This window comes from Sinocyclocheilus anshuiensis, unplaced genomic scaffold (genome assembly GCF_001515605.1).
Source record: "Sinocyclocheilus anshuiensis isolate Anshui unplaced genomic scaffold, SAMN03320099.WGS_v1.1 scaffold29, whole genome shotgun sequence".
In the NCBI taxonomy this organism is placed as follows: Eukaryota; Metazoa; Chordata; class Actinopteri; order Cypriniformes; family Cyprinidae; genus Sinocyclocheilus; species Sinocyclocheilus anshuiensis.
Genome location: NW_015539835.1, coordinates 1165631 through 1176895, shown reverse-complemented (window position 1 = coordinate 1176895; position 11265 = coordinate 1165631). Strand labels below are relative to the sequence as shown.

At 37.4% G+C, this 11265-nt stretch overlaps 1 protein-coding gene across 1 annotated transcript in view; it reads left to right on the top strand.

Annotated features, from left to right (window-relative positions):
* taf6 (TAF6 RNA polymerase II, TATA box binding protein (TBP)-associated factor) overlaps positions 1-11265 on the top strand; it is a gene marked incomplete at its 5' end in the record, with an annotated part of 30308 nt that overhangs the window by 6337 nt on the left and 12706 nt on the right. The window contains 4 exons of the mRNA XM_016480627.1: positions 8182-8283; positions 8630-8812; positions 8964-9038; positions 10504-10629. Coding sequence (XP_016336113.1) covers positions 8182-8283; positions 8630-8812; positions 8964-9038; positions 10504-10629 — 486 coding nt within the window. The remainder of the gene's footprint in view (positions 1-8181; positions 8284-8629; positions 8813-8963; positions 9039-10503; positions 10630-11265) is intronic.

Here is an 11265-nt window from a genome sequence, read left to right as displayed (position 1 = left end):
GGGTGGTCTATATTAGTGTTGTCACACTACTGGAATCTCTAACTTCGATACAATACCTATAAAAATAAGATTTTCGATACCATGGGGGTAAAACTGCCAAAACATTAAGGGCATCAAATTTGGGGCATTTTTTTAATAAGAATAAAGTAGGACTGGGTGGGATGATGGTATATATCATTACCACGGTTTAAAGTGTCTATCTTTAGAGATTTTGCTATATTGTTTATTTCGCGGTATGCAAATATATCCGTATATATATATATATATATATATATATATATGAGTATATAAGTGGTGGAAAATATAAGTACTACTTAAAGTCCCCCTATTATGGATTTTTGAAAATTACATTTCATGCAGTGTGTAATGCAGCTGTATGTGAATGTAAACAGCCAGCAAAGTTCTAAAGCTGAAAGTGCCTCATAAAGTTATTGTCTCTCAAAAGAAAGAGTCTACTCTGAACCGCTGAAACAAGTCGTTTTAAATTCGAATCCCATTCCACGAATTTCACACATCACAAATTCTTACATTTGCATAATGCCAGCATAAGTTCTGTGTGGACATCCCGCGAAAACAAACTTTGAATGCTGTAGCTCGTTCGTATGGATAACGTAATGTCAAGAAGACGCTGTGCTTGTGCTGTGAAAGTAAATTCAGTTTATTTTCACTTCCAAAGGATGAGGTTGTGAAGAATCAGTGGTTAAAATTCATCTTTACTAAGATACCACAGCAGTATAATCACAACTTTTTGCTGTGTTCTCCTCATTTCACTGACGACTGCTTGTCCAATCTCCGCAAGTTCAATGAGGTATTCGTAAACCGGTTGTCTTTGAAAGATGGGTCAGTGCCCAGTTTGTTTGGAACGGTTTGCTCCTCCAAATCACAACCTGTAAGTATGATTAATAATTGCTGCTTTGATATTCTGTCGAGCATACAAAATGTGTAGTTTTGTGTGTTGTGTTGTGTATATAGTAAGTTCAGTGCATTTGCATCGCATATAAATATTTTTGCCTTGTATAATGATCATGATCCATATCGGATCTCAAACAGAAGTTATTTCAAACACTCGCTGCTGTCACAAAGTGAGTTTTGAGTTAAAATTATTTTAAAAGTCTTTAATGCACGCTAGTGATGCACGGATGAGCTAAAACGTCACCCGAATCCGCAGCTTCAAATAAATTATCCACCCGCCAACTGCCCGCACCTATATTTTTCTCTGATTTAGATAACCACACCCGATCGTCACATTCAGGGTTCGTACGGTCATGAAAAACCTGGAAAAGTCATGGAATTTTAAAACAGCAATTTCCAGGCCTGAAAAAGTTTTGGAAAAATAAATAAAACCAAAAAGTTTTGGAAAAGTCATGGAAATCTATTTCACAATTCTCTGTATAATAGAATTATGTTTAATCAGGTCCTGAATTTGGATGCAGGATTGCGTAGATATCGCATTACTTTTTCTTTTGACTTTAAAATGAGGGAAAATGCTGCAAAACATTTATTCATAGCGTGTAGGTTAGATGAGTAAATAAATCCACACAAACCATGAGATCAAATCAGTCATCTGAAAACAGCGTGAGTGATTCAGCTGTACTGCGTCCTCTCTCTTTGACCTTCTCTTCACATCGGCGCATCTAGAGCTGCTGCACGCTGCGATACAAGACTTTAGCTCATGTTTCAGTACAGTTGACAGAATTGTCACTTGCCTAATCGGTCATTATTGCATCGTCACAAAAATGTATTATTTTTGTAAGTCATTCGGTACTCGCGTGCTCCAGAGGCACTTTTCTGTGCGCTCACAGTCACATCCAAAGCACGAGTTGCGGTCAAATTGAGTTTATTGCGCTTAAGTGCTTAAAGCTTGTTGCACTTAAGTGGCCAAATACATACAAAATGACGTCGGTGCATTACACCAAATACATAAAATAATGTTCTTTTTAGCAACGTCATATGACCCCTTTAATAAATGCACGAAAACACACCCAGTGTTTCCCACAGACTTACACTCTATGTGTGGCGACACTTCCCCCGGGGGAAATATATACGTATATATGTAAGTATAAAACAGCAGACGGGCTTATTGAAAATGCAAATTCATTCTCTGCCAGCAGGAGGTGCTTTAGGAGTGGCAGAAATAGCGGTTTCCCCAGTAACGGCTGTAATCAAAACAGCACTGCGCTCATGAATGCTACTTTATCAGGCATTACAGGAAAGATGAAATGAAAATGACATCAAAACTTTTCTGAAGACAATCGGTTCCCTTTAAAGATACATTCATATAAAAACACCTGTGCCGTGTTTTGACTTTGAAACGTGCAGTGCTCATGTTTATTCAACGAAGTCAAAGCATTTTGGAAAATCTATTTGTGGCAGTCAGTGTTGATATTGTGGCAGGCCGCCACAAATAAATCAATGTTTGAGAAACACTGACATTGCCAGGAGTTTTTGCCCAAATTTCAAAGGCTTGTTTAAATGATTAAAACTATAGTTTATGCTGCTCCCGCTCTGCATACGCATCCAGTGTGAAACAGATGTAAGGCGCAAATTTACCGTAGTACCGGTAAACCGTGCAACCCTAGTCTGTTGTACTTGGAGTATAATAAAGGTTGGAGCAATATGTTGGTTTACGAACTGCAGTTCTTTATCAGTACTCTTTGTCTGTGTTCAGCTAACGCATATACCATTATTGTTTTGGTCTTTACTACCAAGTTGTGGGTCCGGTTCACTAAAACAACTTTTTCCCCTCTGATTCTTTCTTTTTAGAACAGAGTCGAGCACTATTATTATTATAATAGGATGTATTATTGATAAGCCGTATTCCAGTACTGGTGATGGGTGTTCCTTTTCCGACATGCGCTGTATGCAGTAGACCAATCACAACAGACCGGGTCATCGGACCAATCAGAGCAGAGTAACATTATGCAAAGGAGTGGTTTGGAAAGATGGATCTTCAAACAAATAATTTGAGAGTCATTGAGAAATAACGTAAAATTAAATGCATATTATAAGAAAATGAAAGTGTTTTTTGACCTTGCATGCATGTAAACCTGTTGTTGGGGACTCCCAAAACCAAATTATAAACATTTCAAATAGCATAATAGGGGCCTTTAAATGTTATATGCACCTAAAGGCCTTTTCACACTGAACGTGAAAATTTGGCGCGAATGTTCAGTGTGATGACACTTTTGAATCAAAACAATAGGTCCCTATTATTAGATCCATGCATTAGGTCTTAAAGTGACAGCAGCCTAATATACCTGCTTGCTGCTGCTGTGTCCTTAATGTTAATCAAAAAAAAAAAGATGAGAGAATAACTCACTGCTCTAGTCTTAATAACTTTAGCATTTTTTTATTTAAATTTACATCTTGGGTATGTTGAGAAATTTCAGATATTTGAAAGAACTATGGATGCTCATATTGACCGTTTAACTGTTAACTAAAAGTTAGAATTTTGACCAATTTATACTATCAGTTAAAAGATTTAAAAGGTATTAAAAGTATTTTTTTCAAGTATTTTTTAAAAGTTTGCTGCTTCGTTAATGAAAAATAATCTATATGTATTTGTTAAGTCATGGGGGTGTGTCGATAAGTGCAACCACACGAGCCTACAGAAATATTTCGCTGCGCAAGCAAGCACCTGATCCACTTTCACTTAACCGAAGTAATAAAGCTAACAATGGCAAAAGGCAATCAGAGTTTATCAGAGAGTGAATCCGTGAGTGAATGTATTAAAATTCTGAATGGGTTATGTCCTAGAAAGTGCACAAAGAGCATTCCCCCTTATAATCATTAAAAAGCTGTCACTCATCTCTCTTCGATGTCATAAAGTTCCATTATATTATATGAAGCTGTACACTACTGCACAATTAATCTTATTTACATCATGTGTACATTTTGTTTGTTCTAATGAGAGGATTCACGAGCGTGCACAAATTAGAAACACTGAACAAAACTCCTGCTTTATGAGCAGTCAGTGGATTCTAGCTTAAACACTTCTGATTGATGTCTGTGATTGGCTACAAGGCTCAACGCTGCAGAAACCGGTGTTTTCTACCTCAGAACAGGCTGTGCTCCACACTATGCCCCACAGCACGTCGACATGTTAATTTTTTAATTAAGAGAGCCTATGAAAGCAATAATAATCGAAATAATATACTTTCAAACATACTGATAAACTAACATGTTAAATAAAAAAATAAAAAAAGTAAAACAGCTATTTCATATATATTCGGATACAACAGTCATACATCGCTATAAGGACCGCAAGTCCTGTGACAAGTTTGCCGCATCAGAGCACGAAAGTTATCAGTCTAAAAGGTCTGCAGTCAACGGTGAAAATCAAAAGTAGATTTATTTTAAAGACCAACAGTTTAACACTAAATATTGGACATAAACGAACATGTTAAATATATAAGTATTTAAAACAGGTAAGTTCATATATTTGGAGAAAAGTTAAATTGAACGGATACATCAGTCATACAGCGCTCAGGACCGTGTGCCCCATGACGAGCCCAACGATTATGCACCAAGAGCTTGTAACACTCCAAAGAGAAAGGAAAAATTGAAATCGCATCATATGACCCCTTTAAACTCAGCTAGTGAGGGCTCGGTTAAAATATTGCACACATATAGGCCGTTCATATTACTTGTAAAAATGCAATGAAATGCCTTACTATATCGGCAGACGATGTACGTCTGTGTTTGTGGTTGGAGACTCCTTCACCGGCTACAGGCTCTAATCCTCATTTGCGAGAGTGTGAAATGCGGTGCTGAAGTGAAATAGCGGGGCAATTTGATAATAATAGCCAAATTATAATAGGCCACCTAATAATAATAATAATAATAATTTAATACATTTATAGGAGAACAGGGCATGAAAACGAAAAAAAAATTCAATCGGTTCATGAAGTAGTGGGGCAATTTGATAATAATAGCCGAATTATAATAGGCCACCTAATAATAATAATAATAATAATTTAATACATTTATAGGAGAACGTAAAGTGAAAACGAAAAAAAAATTCAATCGGTTCACTCCGAGCAGAATCGATATTTTAACGTTTCTGTTCCTACGTTCCTCTGTATTATTACCGTTCTGAAACCAGTTCGAGTAGAAGAAATACCGGTTAATAACGTTATTTTTTTAAAACAAATTTCTTTGCCTATAATAATAATAATAATAATAATAATGTACAGCATTTTCTTTACTCAAAAAGAAAAAGAAAAAAAAAACAGGAAGAGATCTGGTAACGTTAGCCTATAACCTGCTGCGCTTAGTCACAGCCAATACAGCATCATCTTTTCTAGATTTTGGCCAAATGTAGGCTACTAAACAAAAGAAAAAAAACTATCAACACTTTAAAGACATGAAAGTATTTTTAAGATATTTAAAAATGTTTGATGCATTGTTAAAAAAACGCTACTTGTATAAGATTGCGTTTTGAGAGTGAAAAAACATAAGTAGCGTATAGGCTCACGTCGCATTTTATTAGCCCTATTACATTCAGAAATAATGTAGGCTAAAATGCCGGTAGGCTAAAGCAAAATGTTTACAAACATTATAAACACAGTTATTAGTTTCTCACCACAACAAATCCTCTAAAGTTAAGGCTATGCGTTTAGGCTATAAAAACATCAATCCAAAAACAAATTAATTTAAGGTGAAACTGATGCCTACCTTTCTCATTCGGCATGAATCCAAATGTTTCCATATTAGCGACGTATCTGGATGCTAAAATATTATTTATTATAGGCTAGGCTTTGTACATTCATCGACATAAAACATCATCCTTTACATCGGCTATATAGCACAGTGAGGCGCTGGTCACACTGAACGCAACAGATTGTACAACGGAGCAGTGTAACTTTTTATTTGTTTCTTTAACTGTAGCTTTTGCTAAATAAATAAAACTGTAAAGTTTTTGTAAAATAAAGAAAACTACTTTCTGCTGTCTTGTTTTCCTTTCCGAGAACTTTGGAACACGTCACAATGAACCGTAACTCAGCACATTTTTTCTTTAGTTTTGTTAATCTGTCAGTGATTTAAGTGAAATATATTTCGTGTATATGCCTATATTCCTTTTGATGTAAGCAAATTTTCGATTCTGTTCGGAACTATAAAATTTGATTTAGTTTCTGGTTCTGGTTCTTTTCCTGTCAAAATTTCGTTCGTTTCCAGTTTTCGTTCCTTGAACCGGTTCAGAGCCCTGTAGGAGAATAAGCCTAATATCGTCTTGACTATCGACAAAGACATCTACTATCGTCGATATTTCTGACTATCGTCGATACACGATACTATTGTCTATCGGCACAACCCTACTGCCGGGGTGGCCATGGTGTTGCCCGCCCTAGTGTGGAACTCATTTGCATATAGTAGAGTACAAGGTTAAACAAGGCATCACAATATGGCAAGGGGTGTAACATTGCCGTCACACGCTTGAGGTATTCGGCCAATCACAACGCACTGGATAGCTGGCCAATCAGAGCCCACCTCGCTTTTCAGACCGATGAGCTTTGTAAAAATCGACGCGTTTCAGAAAGGCAGTACAGTATGTGGAAAATGTGTTTTTTGAACCTTAAACCGCATAAACACATTTCATTACACCAAATACACAAAATAATGTTCTTTTTAGCAACATCATATGACCCCTTTAACAGTCAGTAGACATTAATATAAACTGTACTTTATCTGAGGGTGAAGTGAATGTATTGCAGATTACGTCCATTTAAGGTCTACAAACAGGTATGAATAGATTTGGATAGATCATTGTGGCCTTTCTTTGTTTCGGCCGCTGCTGCATCCTCAGGAATTTTTATGGCAGTTCTTTCCTAAACCTTAGGATTGGGTTTGGTGGTTAGGGTCAACCCGTAGTCCAATGAGAAGTCCTCTCTTAGGTGGTCGTGGGTGCAGAAGGTCTCCCTTTCTGTCCTGCTAGAGGTGTCCGGTTGTCTTGGCATCTTTTCTGATGTTTCTGAACATTTGTTTATGTTCCTCCACCAAGGTCCAATCACAGAGTTGCACATCTCCCTCCACGGCAGTTTAGAGAGGGGCCTTGCTATAAACTGGTCCCTGGAATGCTATCTCGACTGTTGTTCACCACAACCTTCTCTTCCTTTGATTTTGGTTGCATCCCCTCTTTAGTTGGTTGAGCATTTTTTGTGGATATATTGTTATCGTGAAATAAAATTTCTCATAAGAATAAGTAAAATAAGATTTGGGTCATATCACCCACCTCCCCTACTAACAAAATGTTTTCTTGACATGGAATATTTATATATTAGTTTGAATTTACATTGTTTAATGCACATCTGTTTTGACTTTTTTTTTTTTTGTCCCATCCATTGCACTCATTTTCACTATGTTAATCATTGCAATTTCAAGAGTGAATCTCACATTATACGAATAATGTCACAATATGGAGGTCACTCCTGAAACTTTGCAGCATGTATGTGACTGTCAATCCTCTTAGCAGCATGAAAAAACCTTTTAGTTAAATTGTTAATTACTATATATTAGGGCTGGGCAAAAAATCTAATGCGATTTTCATGCGAATCTCGTCAGTAAAGCCGCTTCTGGTGATTAGTAGTTAAGCTCCAGCACGTGCTTTCAGATGGAGAGGCATTTACTACACAGAGCCGTAGTTCACTGACAAGCTACACAAAATCGATTGTCAGCAGAAGCGGCTTTACTGACGAGATGCGCATGAAAATCGCATTCAATTTTTTGCACAGGCCTGCTATATATAGAAAGCACAGGAAGAGTGCTCCTTTTTATAATCACTAAAAAGCTGTCACTCACTTCACTTCATCACAATCTTTTTCTGATGTCTGCAAATTTCTGCTGCACTCTTGCAAAAAATTTCTCGTATAATCAGTGAAGCTGAATGGTCAAGTCACCTTTATTTGTATAGCGCTTTATACAATACTGGTTGTGAATACACAATGAAACTCTTGTCTACAAGCATCTTGTCTACACTTAATTTGTTATGATGAAAAGATTTGTGTGTGTGTGCAGAACTCAGCACTGAACAAAAAAAGGTGTTTTGAGCATTTGTAAAATAAGTTTGGACAACGTGAGAGTGCTCTCTTGCTTTCGTTGATGGTGCACCCCCATAGAACCGAGCCTGTGTTAGTTCCTCTATATTGTTGGAACAAGAATAAGTGTTATCTCTTTCTCTTTCAGGTCCGTGTAAATGTTGTTCAGAATAACCTGGCTCTGCTGATATACTTGATGAGGATGGTGAAGGCTTTAATGGACAATCCAACTCTATATTTGGAGAAATATGTGAGCTATTCCCACACTACATACTAATAATAACATACACTTTATTTACATCTCTTATGAAAATGTTACCTATTTTATTTTACCTTTTTGATTAGTTTTTCAAAATCATGTTCACTCTCACTCTGACCTTTAGAATTAAGACCCTTGATTTGTTTTGCTGCTGTACCTTTAAAAGTTCTATGTACACATGCTGTGTTATGATAGGCTCTTCTTTGCATATAAAACAAGCTGTTTTTTGAGATTATAGTAAATTATTTTTTTGGACCGGGGAAGGACATTTTGAGTTCTTAAACCTACTTCTAGGAAAATTATATTTTTATTAATGTAACTACTTTCACTCTTGCAGCTCCATGAGTTGATCCCAGCGGTGGTGACGTGTATTGTCAGTAAGCAGCTGTGTCTGAGGCCTGACGTGGACAATCACTGGGCTCTGCGAGACTTTGCTGCCCGGCTGATGGCTCAGAGCTGCAAGACGTTCAGCACAACAACCAACAACATCCAGTCACGTATCACCAAGACGTTTACTAAGGTAGTAGACACCATGCTCATTGTGTGTTAACAAACAAATATTAGTTTTATCTAAGTTAAACAAATATACCTGATAAGCCAATGCACCGGAAGTGGTCTAAAAAGCTTGAAGTGCCCGTCATTATTTTATGTTTTTTTTTTTTTATTGTCAGGCATTGTTGGATGATAAGACTCAGTGGACAACTCGTTATGGCTGCATTGCTGGACTTGCTGAACTTGGGCATGACGTGAGTTACTGTCAACAAAAACTGTATTTAATGCTTTGGAAGCACTTTTATAGTTAGACTTTTTTATATATAATATAACTTGTAACTTGGTGACATTTTTCTTAGGGTCTTGAATGTTAATTGATCAGTACAATAGGGCCATTAAACAATATCATGGCGTGTGAAAAAATGTATGTCAGTAACATTAGCTCTGGACATTTTTACTCGGTATCCACCTTATTTTTCAATGCAGAAGTAAGCTGCTTTCTGTGAATGTGCGAGACTTTTGGTTCATTAGCTGGGCGCGTTGTGTCTCGTCGCAGGTGGCAAGCGCTCCGGTCCACGCGCTCTGTCGTTCCTTGTGATTGTGCTTCCTGTGATGTAATATAACATAAAACACGTCAACGCAAGGTTAAACACGCAGCACTTTCAGAATATGCCTGGCCTGCTGGTGAAATGGAAAAAATAACATAAAATAGCACCTGTTTTGCCATTATTTTTGGTGTAGGCCTATTGGTTTTAAACAGCGTGTGAATTATCCACCTTATTCTTCAACGTGGAAGTAAGCCTATGGGTGAGACTTCTGGGTCATTAGCTGCTATATGGAAATAACAAGAAGAATAACAATGTGCAGTAAATGGTAAAACTGTAATACATAATACATTAAAAAAGATAATACATTAAAATAATATAGTAAGACACACCAATTTGCAATATCAAGCAGCAAAATAAGCTGTTTTGTACAGCTAAATATAGCTGGAAGCGGATGACACCGGAAGCCAGGCCCATAAAATTTACAAATGGCCCACTCTTACGGGAAAAATAAGTTGGATAGATTAATCTAACAGCCTACCACACAGCAGAAATAAACACAACAGCCAGTCAGTGCATGTCACTATTATGTCTGCATGTTCTGCATGTCTCTGTGTGAATGAGTGGCGTAGTTTTGTCTGCTACACAAACTCAAACACATGATGCTCACGGTGTTTTTGTAATTCATACAGTTCTGTTGTGCAGTCTTATTTGACAAAAAAATATAAAAAAATGCAATGTTTTGTTCTAAATCAGTTGTTGATTTACCAGACTGATTAAATTAAAGATTTTTTAAATTTATTTCTTTAGACACCATCATCGATGATAAAATAAAAAATTAAAAGTTACCCAAAATTAAAAGTTTACTTACTCTGTGCAGTTTAATTGTGACATAAAGGTCAACTGATAACCTTAGTTTACCTTCTAGTTCAAGGCACTTAATGATTAATGAACTTAATGAATAATGAATGCTTGCTACTGTGTTGTTTTATTCAAGCATTAAGGCATTTAAGGCCGTGCTGTTTTGTGAATATAGTCCTGACTGAACAAGTTGCCGCTATGCATTTTGCTTAACAGTGTACTGTATTGGTTTTTCAAAAGCTGTTTTTCTATCATTCCAGTGTGCTGATCATTCACTGAGAGTAAACATTAAATCGTTTTAATTTCCATGTAGGTGATAAAGACATTGATCATCCCTCGGCTGTCTGTAGAGGGTGCTCGTATTAAAGCTGTGATGGATGGGCCAGTGGTGTCCAACATTGATAAGATCGGAGCTGATCACGTCCAGAGTCTGTTACTGGTAAGTACCTCACAACGACACGAGTCAGTCATTCAAATGAGCAGTAGTTCTAGTTCTGGTGCTGTCATGTTTGTTAGGGGCCAAGCCCCAAAGGGGCTTTAGCCCCTATTAGGGCCTTTCGCACCGCGGGAACCTTTTCATAGTACCAGACTGTAGACGCTCTATCAGGCCTTTGTAAGGAGGACCTTGTTCTGAAACGGCACAGATATTCAGGGGTCCGTTCTACCGGACTGCCTTTTTCGAGAACCAAATTAGCTCCTACTCCGGAGCAGGGTCTAACCAGCACAACTGGTACTAATTGTGACGTAAGTAGACCTTGATTGGCCAAACGCGTATGAAAACGCCCTCACCCGCCATGATTTAAAACTCTGTGTAAACATACTATAAACATTGAGTCAACTTATTTCGCAAGTATGGAGAACAGCGATAAATGGACGGACGCTGAAGTGCAGGCACTTGTAGCAAATGTAGCACTGACAGTTGTCGTTGCAGATTCTTAGTCCTCCTTTCCGTTCTTTCAATCGCTTTACGTATACGTCGACTTTCCATGTCCATTATTGTGAAACCCGCGAGACACAACAAAAACACAGCTCCGATCACAGCGTCCTCCATCCTCCTGTTGTTAACGTTGTTCTT